We start from the raw sequence: 15231 nt of genomic DNA, 5'->3' as shown, positions 1-15231 counted from the left end.
TGTTGGGGCATCACGCTCCATCTGCCTATAGTAAACTTTACACATTTCAAACTTGCTTGAAATGATCCTGAGATGATCTTGACCAAGTGTTCTTTTTGGGGCCAGTCAGAAATCTGAGATGGCCACCACGGCTGCCGCCTTGAAAACCAATTTCTCAACTTCTATCGGAGGGATTCAGCTCAAACTTGCCTGTTACGATCATGAGATGGTCTGACCAAGTTTTTCGGAGCCAGTGTGACATACAAGATGGCCACCATAGCTGCCTTCTTGAAAACCACATATCAAACTTATTCTCAAGTTCTACCTGTGGGGTTCAGCTCATACTTGCATAAAATGATCCTGAGATTGTCCTTACCAAGTGTTTTGGGCCTGGTGATATCCAAGATGGCCACCATAGCTGCCTTCTTGAAAACCACATTTCAAATTTATTCTAAAGTTCTGCCAGTGCGATTCAGCTCAGACATGCCTGGTAGGATCCTGATATTGTTCTGACCAAGCATTACATGTGATGGATGATTATTTTATACCCTAAATAACTAGTACCAGTAAAACATGTTTGTTAATTATGATTTAAGTGGTGTAATGGTAAAAGATTAACAAGGATCAAGTGTAAGAATTATGAACAAAATTCAAATAGAAACAAAATTGCTCAGAATCTACAAATTTTCAAAATTTCACACCAGAACTTCCGCACTCGACACAAAGCTGTGAATGCCACATCCGGATCCACTACAGTTCAGCATACCTTAACAGATGCGGAGAGAGCTCGCAGGTACGAGTTGAAACATTAATATTTTAATACTGTTAAATGTAATTTGTATTGCCACATCATTACATTTTACAAACATCACAGCTTAACTGACCAGTTATAGTAAGCAGTTTGTTACCTAAATATTTTGCATCAAACTGGTATTGGCAGAAATATTTCTCACTTTTTAGCAATATCCAAAAATTATCATGACATTTGTATTAAGTAATGCTTTCAGGCCTAATAAATCCAGATATGTATTAGAATAATGGACCAATAAATGACAACTCACATTGTTTCAATTTACACAGGTACAGAGAGCGAAAGAAAAATGATGAAAATTATAAACAAAAAGAAAGAGAAAGAAAGAAAACCGCCAGAGCAAACAGAACAAAGGAACAGATTCAAACTGACAACATAATATCTAAGGAGCGGCAAAAGAGGTATTAAAACTTGTCAGTTCGTTTTGAAAACAATAGTAATTGGAACAGACATTGTTTTATTTGAAGATGTTGTAGAAAATCAAGTAATTCTGCTTGTAAACCAGTATATATATTTCATAACTACTTTTTTGACCATTGAAAGAAAATATAATTTTTTTTCTTTAGATTTAAAAACTGCTATTTAAAGAAAGTAATATGTGATATATTATCTGTTAGGTACAGGGAAAGACTTAAAGCAAGGGGCATTAAACCTCAGCAGAATAAACCAGCAAGGATTCTAACCAGGAAGGAGAGAGAGAAAAAGCGAGAATACTGGAGAGAGAAAAAGGCTGAATGAAGATCAAGACATTCCAGCCAAAAAAGGAGGAGAGTAAAGGAAAAAGATAGAGAGTATCGAAGAACATTGAAAGAAAGAAAAGCAAATATGACCGAGGAAACAAGACAATGTAAACCAAAAAGTAAAAGGACAGAAACACAGAGAAAGCTTCAATTTATGGACAAGTCTTCAGCTGTCTTGCAAAACATCATCCATGATGACAAGGCATTAAAAAGAAAGTTTATAAGAAAAATATCTTTCTTGAAGAAGTACAGACTCAACAATACATTTTCAAAATACATTGGGATCAGGGAATCAGTTATTAGCAAGGGCTCCAAAAACCAAGAAGATTCTCAAAGAAAGCGAATGAAGGATGCCACAAGTGAGGATGTACAGAAATTGATTGGAGACTTTTTTGAAAGGCCAGATGTCTCAACAAATCTTCCATCAGCAAAGAGAGTTAAACAGGACAATTTGGAAAGGAAAGTGCTGGACAAGCCCATAACCTCAGTGTATGCAGATTTCAAAGAAAATCACCCCAATGTTTCTGTCAGTATGTCAACTTTCAAAAGGAACAAGCCAAATAACATTGAGTCAACCAGAAAGCAACACTGGGAAGGGTGTTTGTGTGACCTATGTACCAATATTGACCTGAAATTGAAAGCTTTGAATCAATTGGCCACAAAGAAAGGGTCTGAGATCAAGATGAAGGACAAATATGAGTGCTTAGGAATAACACTGTGTCAAAAAAGTGGAAGATATCATCAGCAGGAATGCATCATGCGCAAATATTTAGATTGTAGTGTAGACAACATTGTAGCCCATTACCAGCCTCTTGCTACACAGTGCATAGAGGAGGAGGTTACATACACCAAATGGGAAAGAGTTAAAAAAAACTGTTAATGGAAAGGACGTTACATGTATAAGAATGATGCTAGTAACCAAGAAACAAAGCTGCACTGAAGTGGTGGTGGAATTGTCAAAAGAGTTACAACCTTTGGCACAACACTTGTTTGTTGCTGCATGGCAGCAAGACCAATTTTCAAAATTACGAAAGAAAATTCCTGAAGGCTATGTATTGCTGAATATGGATTTTTCAGAGAACTTTGCATGTATATCTCAAAATGAAATACAAAGTGCTCACTGGCGGCACGAACAAGTAACAATTCATCCAATTATTGCCTTCTACAGATGTTTGAAGGCAGGTTGTGATGAAACTGTAGTAGAATCACTAATCTTCATTTCAGAAGACAAACAACACGATGCACACGCTGTAATGAAATTTGTAAAAATAGCAAACAAGCATCTGACAGAACAACAAGGACTTGTGATCAATAAGGAAATCCAAATGACTGATGGATGTTCTGCTCAATATAAGTCAAGACAACCATTAACTGATTTGTCATACAGTATCTTGGATTTTGGGTTCCCATCCGAAAGACATTTCTTTGGTTCTCGTCACGGAAAAGGCCCTTCTGATGGGGCAGGAGCTGTTGTGAAAAGCTTTGTAAGAAGAGGTGTCCTTGGTCAGAAAGCAGTCGTAAACAATGCATAGGATTTTTTCAACTATGCTCAAAAACTTGAAAAAGATGAAGAAAATTCCAAAAGAACATTGTTCCTTGTGGATGATAACGACAGAAACAGGCGAGATAGAACAAACACAAAAACTCTTGTTGGTATTAGAAAAATACAATGTGCTAAAACTGTGGAAAAGAACAAGATTTCTACAAGGAATCTCGGCTGCTTTTGTGAACCCTGTTTGAAAGATACAGACCATCCCTGTGAAAACTCTGTCTATGTTGAAGGATGGGTAACACGAGACCTAGAAGGTGTAAGGTAAGTTCAGAAACGACAGACCATTATCCCCACGTCATATTTTTGAAGGTACAGTGTAATTTTTTTCTGTAGACTGTTTTTAATTGTCGTTGATTTGTCAAACCTGTCAAATCACTTTGAAACCTATACAGAGATATTGCCATCTGATGGTATGCTAGACTCTAGTTAAACTCATTATCTTCAGAAGAGGTTGTGGTGGAGGTAGGACCAGAGGAGGACATGGTAGAGTGAGGACCAGAGGAGGGCATGGTACAGCCAGAACCAGAGGTGGGCGTGGCAGAGCTAGGACCAGAGGAGGGCGTGGCAGAGCTAGGACCAGAGGAGGGCATGGTAGATTACTGAACAGAGGAGGGCATGGTACCGCCAGAACTAGAGGTGGGCATAGCAGAGCAAGAGGTGGGCGTGGCAGAGCTAGAATTACCGGTACATGTATTGGGGGAGACAGAGAATCTGATGAGTCTAGTACAGAGTCTGTGTACTCTAGCATGGATGAAAATGACTTGGCAAATTCTGATGACTCATCTGATGACACAGGATATCTTCCTGACAGAGAAGAGAATGTAGTCGACAACAGTTATTCTGAAGAGGAAACCTTGCATATCTCTGGACTTAGTGGAATTATGGAAAGTCTTCAGGTAAAATATTAGATATAAGTATGTGTTAGTGTGCGACACTTATTAAGTCATACTATGGCATAATAATGAACTTTTGCATTTCGTTCCTTTGTAATTCTATTATTTGTTATTCTTTCAGAATGATATGGCAATGTCACCAGTAATACCAGATGTCGATTTAATTTTAAACTACGAAATGAAGGTAAATATTGAATGACCCTGTATTGTAGTGATTACATCATTTCAGATGAAAAATGTATATACATATATATGCATTTGGAAGTACCGTCAATTAGTTATTTTACAACAGATTAATTATACAGGTTGTGCTTAACGGGATATGATCGAGACACTTTCCCTACTAGGTTCCTTGAATAATCTAATGATTTATGAAACTTATATGTTAAAAAAAGGTTTCTGAAACACCATCAAAACGGATGTTTATAAACACTTTTTGCTTCATAAATCTTACTATTCATCCACAATGACTCATTCAAATGTTTTCAGACACTTATTGTAAATGTAAATAATTGTTAGATAATTGAGAAATATGTTAACATTTTTTTTCTAACTGTTGAATATACCAAAAATATGGTTAAATTCTTAAATTAAATCATAAACAATATTTGCAGGAAGAAGATTTATATTCTACAGTTATGAATGATGGTGAGTCCAACCTTCAAATTGCTCAGTCAATTGTTGAGGATCAATATGCTACACTAGTCCCACAGGAGACGGACCAGCATACTCCCTCAGTTCCACAGGAGACGGACCAGCATACTCCCACAGGAGACGGACCAGTGTACTCTCTCAGTTCTACAGGAGATGGAACAGCATACTCCCTCAGTCCCACAGGAGACGGACCAGTGTACTCTCTCAGTTCCACAAGAGATGGACCAGCATACTCCCTCAGTCCCACAGGAGACGGACCAGTGTACTCTCTCAGTTCCACAAGAGATGGACCAGCATACTCCCTCAGTCCCACAGGAGACGGACCAGTGTACTCTCTCAGTTCCACAAGAGATGGACCAGCATACTCCCTCAGTCCCACAGGAGACGGACCAGCGTACTCCCTCAGTTCCACAAGAGATGGACCAGCATATTCCCTCAGTCCCACAGGAGACGGACCAGCGTACTCTCTCAGTTCCACAGGAGATGGACCAGCATACTCTCTCAGTCCCACAGGAGATGGACCAGCGTACTCCCTCAGTTCCACAGGAGATGGACCAGCATACTCCCTCAGTCCCACAGGAGACGGACCAGCATACTCCCTCCGTCCCACAGGAGACGGACCAGCATCCTCCCTCAGTTCCAGAGGAGACGGACCAGCGTACTCTCTCAGTTTCTACAGGAGATGGACCAGCATACTCCCTCAGTCCCACAGGAGACGGACCAGCATACTCCCTCAGTTCCACAGGAGACGGACAAGCGTACTCCCTCAGTTTCACAGGAGATGCACCAGCATACTCCCTCAGTTCCACAGGAGATGGACCAGCATACTCCCTCAGTTCCACAGGAGACGGACAAGCGTACTCCCTCAGTTCCACAGGAGATGGACCAGCATACCCCTCAGTTCTACAGGGGATGGACCAGCATACTCCCTCAGTTTCACAGGAGACAGACCAGCATCCTCCCTCAGTTCCACAGGAGATGGACCAGCATACTCCCTCAGTTCCACAGGAGATGGACCAGCATACTCCCTCAGTTCCACAGGAGATGGACCAGCATACTCTCTCAGTTCTACAGGAGACGGACCAGCATCCTCCCTCAGTTCCACAGGAGATGGACCAGCGTACTCTCTCAGTTCTACAGGAGATGGACCAGCATACTCCCTCAGTTCCACAGGAGATGGACCAGCATACTTCCAATATTAAACAGCCTACTGCTGTCAAAGTTAGGCCAAGGTTAGTTGTGAAAAGTCCATACAATTAATTTGCCTCAATGTGACAATGTATAATGACAGAAAATCGCATAGCTTTTAAATTGTTTGTGAAATTATGAAGTATAGTGTTAAAGACAGAAAAAGACGAATGGATTTAATTTTGTTTACGCATGTGCATAACATTATTACACAGTATATAATCAATCCTTATAACTCCCAGTTATTGGTACCTTATGTTTCAACAATCTTTCAATCATAAGTCAGGGCAATTCTTAAGAATTGCTCATGGCACATCAATTCTCCCTGCTGTTGTAAGTATTAGATGACCAATTAGAAATAGTTTTGTTAAATGTTTTCCTTAATTTGCTGTTATCTTTACATTGGAAGTTAAAAGAAATGATATTAGAATTAATAAACATAAATCAAATTTCCCTTTCCCGAGATTAATTTATTCATAATGTGTAAATGTTTTGTTGACATTAGGTAAGTTTTCTTCTTTTTTTTAATGTTATTTTTTTTTTTTTTTTTTTTTTGAGTTTTCGACTGTTGCTTCTAAGTGATGCTCTGCAATGAGTAGTATTCTTAAATTTTTCAACATAGAATAGCACAGAAATTTATGAGGATAAGCATGAAAGTCTGCTGCAATGCACAGTAGTGAATCATCAGTAAATTATGCAAGTATTGCAGTATTGTATGTGAATTTTAGAAAAACTCTTTGCACATGAATTGCAGAATTATAAATTTAATATTAACGAATTACATTGATAAATACAATGATGTTCTACAATATAATTATTAAAAACAGTCTCCTGACATGTACACAACACAGTACTCTTACAATTTCACTGTACATGTATTTGACCAATTTGAAAATGATTAGCAGATTTATAGTCAACATCTTTTAAGTAAGACCATATGACTAGTATACACACAGATATATAATTGAATGGTGTTTTTCATATTTTCACAGGTGGACAACTGGCCATTTGTTCTCTTTTATTCAAACACGGAAGGAAAGTGGCAGGAGGGACGTATCAGGCATGCTGTTGTGCATGATGATGTTGCTAGGGAGCTCAACCCCCCAGACATCATCATGCATGGATCAAGATCATTCTACATATTTAAGGGTAAGAAATAAATTGTTTTTTATTTGTTTTAAGAAACAAAAGGGAAAATGCTGGGAAAATGGAGACATTTATATCATGTAAAAGTCAGAATTATTATACATTTATTTATATACCCCTGCTCAAGGAAACGTGCTAGTAAACCCTCAATACCATCATTTACAAGTCCCTCAGATAATATATATTAGTTTTCTAGCAAAATAGGAAAGCAGCAGGTCACCAATAACATCAGAAATAGGGTTTTAGTTATGAAATAAAATCATGTTGTGCAATATCAAAAGACATTGTTTCATTTAATCTGTTCTCTTTTTCTTCCAGACCTGTCGAAAATGTGACTTAAGTTTGTCCACATGCTCTACTCCAGAGGCAGATCCTTTCATTTTCAAAATATTTTTCTCCCTCAACTGAGATCTCAGCAGACATCAACAGAGCACCCTGGGATCTGTCAGTTTATGTTACATGTAATTTTGAAACATTATGGAATATCCTCTGCATCCATCTGTAAATTTGTAAAATCTTTAAAAATGGTTTATACTTCAGATTTTGCTTGATAATTTGTTATTAATGCCCTTACGTTAATCTGTTTTGTGAGGTCTTACAAAATAATGAAATAGAAAATAATAGTTTTCTCCTTTTGACATGCTTTTGATGCAACATTTTTGAAATTTTTGTGGAAAGTTTTTGTGCATATTCAATTTGTTATGGTCCACTCAACTTTCACTTAAGAAGACATTAATGGCATGATTAGTGCAAAGATTTATTTCACATAGACTAACATTTACTAAGAGCAGCTCATTCTTTTCACTTATGAGTCTGTAAAATTTGCCTGTTCAAAGTTTTCTTAATAAAGTGTAATATTATGACCAGGTTTATTGTGTCACCATTATGCTTGTATTTCAAATGATGTAAAGTGCAAGTGGCATATAGCCATTGCTTTAGTACATCTGATAGTGTCTGCTAATTTGTTTCATCATCTGAGATCTAAGGAAAATAAGATGGCTGTCAATACACTTGAACATGAAGAAAAACATGATAATTACATTTGTGTATTGTTATTATTTCATTTTAATAACCAATTTGTCAGATGAATTGAATACATAATGTAATCTAAATAGATTTTGGCGGTGTTTAGTTAACGGTACATGTACTGTAGTAGTATATAATGTAAAATTTATTTATTTGAATTTCCAATAATGACAATCAGATCTGGAGTGACTCACTAAAAACTGCAAATGTTATTATGAAACATAAATAAAAAATTGGACAATGTTTTGTGCTACAACTTTAAAAAAAAATTAGTTTTCAAATTCTTTCTTCCGTTAAGTTAGATGTTCTACAATTGTCAGTGCCTTTGTTACTAACAAACTGACACAGCTGTTTGAATAAAGAAGGATACTAGATCACGTGATCTTTGATAGCGTCACTCTCTCAGAAAATTCCCGCAGGTCAAAAGGTAGGCGCCATCTTAATATTGATTTATTTACGTTTGCCAAGTTTGTTTATCTTCCGGGTCACAACCTTTTTGCTCGGTCATGCATGTGAAGGTGTTAGTGATGGGCCATAGTTATATTAGAAGGCTCGGGGAGGCGGTGAACGGTTCTAATTCAAACTGGACTAATCTTCGTTTGTCGGACGATGATGTTTTGGTTTCATTTAAAGGCAAGGGAGGCGGCAAGGTGCGCGATATGGTATCAGGGGAATTTTCAAGAGTTGTAACACACGTCAAACCTGATATTGTTGTTCTGCAAATAGGCGGAAATGATTTGGACAATACCAATGTGGTCCCGGCAAAAATAGCACAGGACATTATGTCGGTGGCTGGCTGGCTAGTGTCTGGACATGCCGTCCGCCATGTTTGTATTATGCAGCTTTTGCCCCGAGAAAGGACAAGGCAGTTATCGCCAAGTCGGTATAATGAGTTGGTTCGTCAAGTGAATCGGGAGTTGAAGGACGTTATATCACGGATACATCATATATCTTACCACAAGCACAAGGGACTAAAGGCCAGTATAAATAACGTGTTTCTGCCAGATGGGGTGCATTTGAACAATTCCTGTGGACTACCTAAATATATCAGGAGTGTTCGGGGAGCGGTTTTCTCATCATATCGGAGAATTTCCAATTAGATCAACCACGATATGTAAGTGTTTAACTTTTTCCGATAAGTTTGTATTAACTCTGTTAACGACTTGAAGATATACTGTGCAGTAGCAATCGATTAGTCTTACGGAAATTTTTCTGTTGTGGCGGGGGTGGTCTCGAACGATAAAAGCTAGGTTTACTCGCTTGACACATGCGCCGTGTGGTAGAAAGATTGCTTCCGGGGGCGTCTCGAAGGTATAAACAAATGTGTACAAATGAGTCTTCCGGTATAAACAGTTTAGCGGGTTCTACGGATAAGTTAATCCTAGTTAAAGGAGGTCTGGTGGATTGTCAGGTCTGTATTAAGTTGTAGTGGCTACCCATATTTGAAATCCGAGTTGTATTAAGTATTTTATGAGATCACTCGCTAGTTTGCGGGGCAGGTGTTGTGTGATACAGGTTCATGTGGGATAGTGTGGGTTCACGCTATCACCATTGGTGAGCTGCATCTATGTGATAAACACATGTGGGCATGGTACATGCACCATTGTTGTGTCGTGTTCATGTGGGATAAAGTAATACTTTTCCCATTGTTGAGCGATTATACACATCAGACTTGGTTACTTGGATTTCTTGTGGTGCAGCTATAACTTTGCTTTGTTGTTAGGGTGATAATTATTTATCCATGTGTAACTGACAGTAGGAGTTTACATAAGAAATTGCTGGGGAGTCAAAGGCTAACTCTATCAATTAAAATTACACGATTGTTTGTTTTGTTTTGAGGGAGAATAACCATGCCACCTACACGCCCATCTAGAAAGGCCAAGGAACGGCATGCATTGGTACGTCCTGGTAAGAGACAAAGAGCAACAAAGATCAGCGAAGATATTGAGGAACAGGTGACGATTGTGGGGAATTCGCCTAACCAAGACACAGCATCAGCCTCCAGTGCCTTAATAGCACTGCCACCATCACCAGCCATTCCTGGGGTGTCAGAATTGGCTGCTGAAATGCTTAGACAGATGAAGGCAGATGGACTGATAATGAGGTCAGCAAATCTGATGGGGCCAACTGTGCCCGTACAAATGTACCTGCCACATCTACTGCCCCTCAAACCCATACAACGCCTAAAGCCACCATGAGTCATTCCTCCACAGCAAGGGAAGGTCTTACCTCAGTGGAACGGCCAGAACAGGTCGGAGTAGCCATCTCTGATGTAAACTCCAGCACATTTGCCAAAGAAGCCATCAGTTCCCTGACAGGTACACCAGCTCTAAATAGCAACAATTTTTCAATGAACTCGATCTCCCGCCCTCTTGATGTGAATGTTGATATACGTTTAAAACAAAAAATTTGGGCTGAGCAATTTGTTGAGTTTGGGGCCTTAGTTCAGGTTAAGCATAATGAGACTTATGAGCTCACTATGGAGGCAAATAATTTAGCTTTGGTCCCAAAATCACGCCCAGTCCCTATTCGAACAATGGATCAATGGAATGCAGCATTCCAAGTTTTTGTTACAATAGTGGTACAGGGTAAGCCGGAATTGGCAGCTCCTTTAACCCCTTAACTCCCAACTACGCCAAACTACGCCTATAGCACTTCGGTGCAAGATAAATGGTCGTATCTCCTTTATTTGTTAACCTATTAAAATACCGAATATACCTAGTAAAACAGGAGAAAATATCCAACAACATTTGTTCTTTGTAAAATTTCATTTGACAAACTTTTTTGATGCATTTCATGAGTTGAAAAAACAAGCCAACTTTTATTTCGACTATTTTGAATTGTTGACGTCGTGTTTCAGCCGGCGAAATCGTCACAGCGCGGATTCGATTTTGTATCTCTCATTACATAAAATATAGCGAGATGTAATGCCTGTAATTCACAGTAGTGGTAGTTTATACTCTCAATTTTATGTTTATTCCACTATTTTACAGGAATCCTCCAAAATGTGATGTTTTTTGTCAATAAAGTATATGTGATGTATGGTTCTATACCGTACGCAGCACAAATCGACAAATTTTAATGATTTTTTCATAAGAAATAGTAATACATTATATATACAATTGAGGCCAAGAAAAAACTAATCAAAATGCACAATTCTATCATTCATAACGTACCAAATAAATGATGCAAGGTTTCTACAAATCCGCATTATATGAACGAAACACCGCAGTAACTTGAATTGACGTCGTGCAAGAGCGAGTCGATAACAAGCACTTGCGCGAGTACGATCGACAACTTTTAATTTCTGCTGTTTTCATAACGCAATAAATGGTCTTGGTTTCATCAGAACAAATTACTTTTGTCTCAAGATAAGTAAAGTGATAGCACGTAATTTGATATCTACAAATAAAAAATAAATAAAAATAAAGCCGACGACAGCAAAAGCTATTTATAGTAATCGGGTATTTCCTAGATGATCACTTTCGGTTTCTAAACGGTGAGACGGACATGTGCCTGGTGCCGATTGATTTCGCGGACCTCACATATTACCGATACAAGTCGTCACCAAAACAATATGCAGTGACCACTGTCAACTCAACTAACGAACTGTGAAGTGACATTTGGCGTTATGAAGAGTTGCAGACGTACATTGTAAATGGACACAAACAGACAAACAATCGTGTTCAGATAGGCCTACATAATTATGTAGGTAAGGTAAGTACATTGTACATGTACATAAAGGGAAGTTCTGTGAACACGAGAATACAAAATGTACCAGCAATATCTGATATGTAAATTTTACAAATATATAAGATATACATTGTGTGTATACATGAGTTTCTGCATATAATGTTGTTTTAATTTCATTTATTGTGTTATACGATAGGCCTACATTTGTACAGATACAATTCATTATTGGGTCCAAATGAAATGTGACCAGTTAAAAAATTATTCACTTTAAAAACAACGATGTCTCTCTCTTTTTTTTGTTTTTTGTTTTTTCTATTTTTGGGGGGGGGGGGGGGGGGGGGGGGGGTTACACTTAATTTCATTAATACTGTATTTTGTATCAGAATTATCAATATTTATCTCTACGAATTTAATTTAGATTTTACTTTACCTCAGTACATTACATGCTTTTGTATATAATCATACTGGAACAAATAGTTCTTGTTGTGTCTGCCAAATTGTATGTATGAACTAAAATTGGATAAATTTGTTTTTATTGCATTTTACATAATGAAATAAATGGGAGATGAAAAAGTGAGACCTTTTAATGAATTTCAGTTTTGCAACAGAGGTACATTATACAATATGTATATATAATTAAGAAAAAAATGTTGCATGGTATGGTTGTTATACCAAATAGCTGTTCTTGAGTTTAGCTGGTTGTGATTTCTACAATGTTTGGATCATGGTGTGCTAGTATAGGTTGGATTCATACAAATGTAATCATGTAAGGGCACATATCCCCAACCCCATATATATAAAGTTTGTGTAGTGTTACTGTGCTTACCACAAATGGATGAGGATCAACATATGACACCCCAGCTTTGGTCCGAATTCAAGCATTATATGTTGTGTCAGACTTTTTTTATGTGAAATAGACTGATACATGTATAAATTTATACAGATGTAGATATATATATATAGATGTACATGTACCAGTAAGTATTCTATGCCAGTAAAGACTGGAAACATTATTGAAAGAAAATAATTCGAATAAATCAAAGGTAGAATGCTGGTTAGCTAGTAATTATCATTTTATGCTTCATTATGATTAATCCTCTAAGGATGCACACAATACAGAAATAATAGGTAATTACAAGTTTTCGAAGTTATTATTAGTGAGGAGGGGGCACTGAAGCAGGATTATAAACATGTATTTTCCGAGTTTCCTCTGACTTAACACCAAACATAAGACACTTTGATAGAGAGTTGTCCTTTATGAGACATATAATGATCTTACCATCAAATTGTCATATGTAGTAGGGCAAGAAGAAACTTATTGGTGCACTGATATGGATTTTCAGAACATTGTTACATGTATGAGTATTTGAAACGCAGACTTGGTGATGGGTTGGGCGAGTTTGTTTAACTTTCTAAAAGTTCATTTCAAGGCTTTTTGAAATATTCCACATTAATAATCTGAAGTTATTTTTTTTCTTGTATTTTTTAAGCAGGACCATGGGAAATAGGATTTTTTAAAGTGAACAAGCAATCAATGACATGTGAATATAGCTTATTTTGTATTTCAGGTATTGCCCAATTACTTGTACGATTTGGAGCTGTCCCAATTTTACTAGCAAGCTTGGTGTACAAAATTTAATGTGAACATTGGCTTATGGATGATTCTGCCTAATATATGACATCAAAGGTAAGTTAATAGATTTATCTAATTACAAATTCACTACAATTAAAATGTTTATTATCTTATAGCTTCTGAGGATATTTGGTTTTGTTTAAATTGATCATTATTTCTGCTTTTCTATATGTATGTGAGCTCATTTCCTATACTTCATTATTGACTGTTTCATTTGAAATTTTGAAGTGAGCATTATATATTACCATATTCTTTAGAATAAATCTGTAATGCCTTGCAAATAAGATATTTTATTAGTGTATATACATGTATCTGGATGCTTATGATATTGATTTTCTCCCATTTCAAATTTCAGGTACATCAGCTTTAGGACTTTATTTATATGGATATTTGTGGTGTGACCAATACTAGAAGATAAATGCCATCCCCTGCCACCAGAGACAGCAGATTTAGGCATCTTTTCCCTATAGCTACACTCTCCCACTATTCTATGTCATTGATTAAAATTACAGAACTTAATATTTGTGTTGTTGTTGTTTTTGCAACTGGTACCAAGTTGAAACATGCTATTTTGATTGAGTAAATTATTATTTTCAAAAAACATGGTACATCAATTTATCATTTATACCAAATATGGCTTGCCTGGCCATGTAATAAATATAGTTCAGAATTCTTTATAATCCATAATAAACACGTAACCAACCAAGTTTAAATGTTTATATCAATCAACTTGTTTGTCTGCCAAACTGGATTATTCAAGCTGAACATTTCATCAATAACATATGTTCCTTTGGGGAGCTTGGACTTTCTTCACCTGCCTATATTTCTACATGTCTATTGTCTATGAATTAAGTCTAGGATTGCTCAGCTAGGAAGACACACATAGAATGATGCACAAAGATGGTTATAACCATTTGATTTGCATGCCTTCAATGATTTTAATTTTTATCAGTAAATCTGTTTTTAGTATACTAGTAGTACCAGATGCTAGTTATTATGACCCTTTTGTTAATCATCCTATCTCTGTGCGTGTCTAATTATGGTAGGTATAGAGAAACTAGAACAAATACAACAAGTGAAGTAGATATGAAACATCAAAATGGTCACTTGCTAAATTGGTAGCCATGGCAACTAGAAAAGGTTACAGAATGTACATAGATTCTACATATTGAAGAGAGAAATTGCAATTTTACATTTTCTACATAATGGTAAAATTCACATTGATAAAATCAGCTTTAATATCTTGATTTGGAGACACATGTTAGCTGTTGAAAAAAAACATAAAATAGGAAAGGAATAAATACATGTATAACTAAATATAACTTTTGAAAGATTAATTATTAATGTTAAAACCATTAAAACAACAACCTACTTATGAATATGATTTATAATTAACATTTATAATCATATACAGCAATCTAAGCTGCAAACTGTTTTGCATTTTACATTTTTATTCAGATGAGGGCACATGCGCATGTTTCTTTAGGTAAAATATCGCATTTTTACGTAGTTTCACTTCTGGTTGCCATGGTAACGTTTTAAATAATAAAAAAAGAAGTTTTGCTATAAAATCTGGATAGGTCCCCTTTACAAGTTTCAATATATATATAGACTGCTGACTAAACTATTATACCTGTAATACAAAACCAAATTTCTTACAATGAAGTCTAGGCAGATAAAACGGAAATAAAAACATAAACAAAAATAACTACTTTTAATTTCAGTCGGTAACCATGACAACAACTGCAAATAAATAGAAAATACTACTTTTGTTTGTATTAATCCTCCTTCCTCAAGAGTCTGATATATCATTAATGTTATAAATTAGAATTTAATTCACTCTCATTGGCTTAAAATTTAAAAACATATGAAATAAGTTACTTTTTTCAAAAAAAACATAAATTTTGGTTACCATG

At 36.5% G+C, this 15231-nt stretch overlaps 2 protein-coding genes and 1 long non-coding RNA gene across 3 annotated transcripts; 2 read left to right on the top strand and 1 right to left on the bottom strand.

Moving 5' to 3' along the window:
- Positions 1-4663: 4663 nt before the first annotated feature.
- On the bottom strand, positions 4664-5422 carry LOC117344734 (basic proline-rich protein-like). The gene is made up of 2 exons (XM_033907561.1): positions 5417-5422; positions 4664-5158 (listed from the first exon to the last, which is right to left on the bottom strand). Exons 1-2 carry the CDS (start codon positions 5420-5422, stop codon positions 4664-4666), a joined length of 501 nt encoding a protein of 166 aa, XP_033763452.1.
- Positions 5423-5531: 109 nt separating this feature from the next.
- LOC117344504 lies at positions 5532-8310 on the top strand. The gene is made up of 3 exons (XM_033907265.1): positions 5532-5861; positions 6810-6966; positions 7282-8310. The coding sequence occupies exons 1-3, from the start codon at positions 5542-5544 to the stop codon at positions 7369-7371; spliced, it is 567 nt and encodes a 188-aa protein (XP_033763156.1). The 5' UTR covers positions 5532-5541; the 3' UTR covers positions 7372-8310.
- Positions 8311-8361: 51 nt separating this feature from the next.
- Positions 8362-13834, top strand: LOC117314634. The gene is made up of 4 exons (XR_004529552.1): positions 8362-9103; positions 9829-11706; positions 13251-13369; positions 13671-13834. It is a non-coding gene; the product is annotated as an uncharacterized LOC117314634 (long non-coding RNA).
- Positions 13835-15231: the final 1397 nt, after the last annotated feature.

This window comes from Pecten maximus, chromosome 16 (assembly GCF_902652985.1).
Source record: "Pecten maximus chromosome 16, xPecMax1.1, whole genome shotgun sequence".
Lineage (NCBI taxonomy): Eukaryota > Metazoa > Mollusca > Bivalvia > Pectinida > Pectinidae > Pecten > Pecten maximus.
The sequence above is the reverse complement of the archived record's forward strand: the minus strand, read 5'-3'. Positions and strand labels throughout refer to the sequence as shown.

Coding starts and splice junctions, on each gene's coding strand:
- LOC117344504 (XM_033907265.1), top strand. CDS start 5,542: ATGGACCAGCATACTCCCTCAGTTTCACAGGAGACAGACCAGCATCCT. Junction 5,862..6,809: donor GCTGTCAAAGTTAGGCCAAG/GTTAGTTGTGAA, acceptor ATATTTTCACAG/GTGGACAACTGGCCATTTGT. Junction 6,967..7,281: donor ATCATTCTACATATTTAAGG/GTAAGAAATAAA, acceptor TTTTTCTTCCAG/ACCTGTCGAAAATGTGACTT.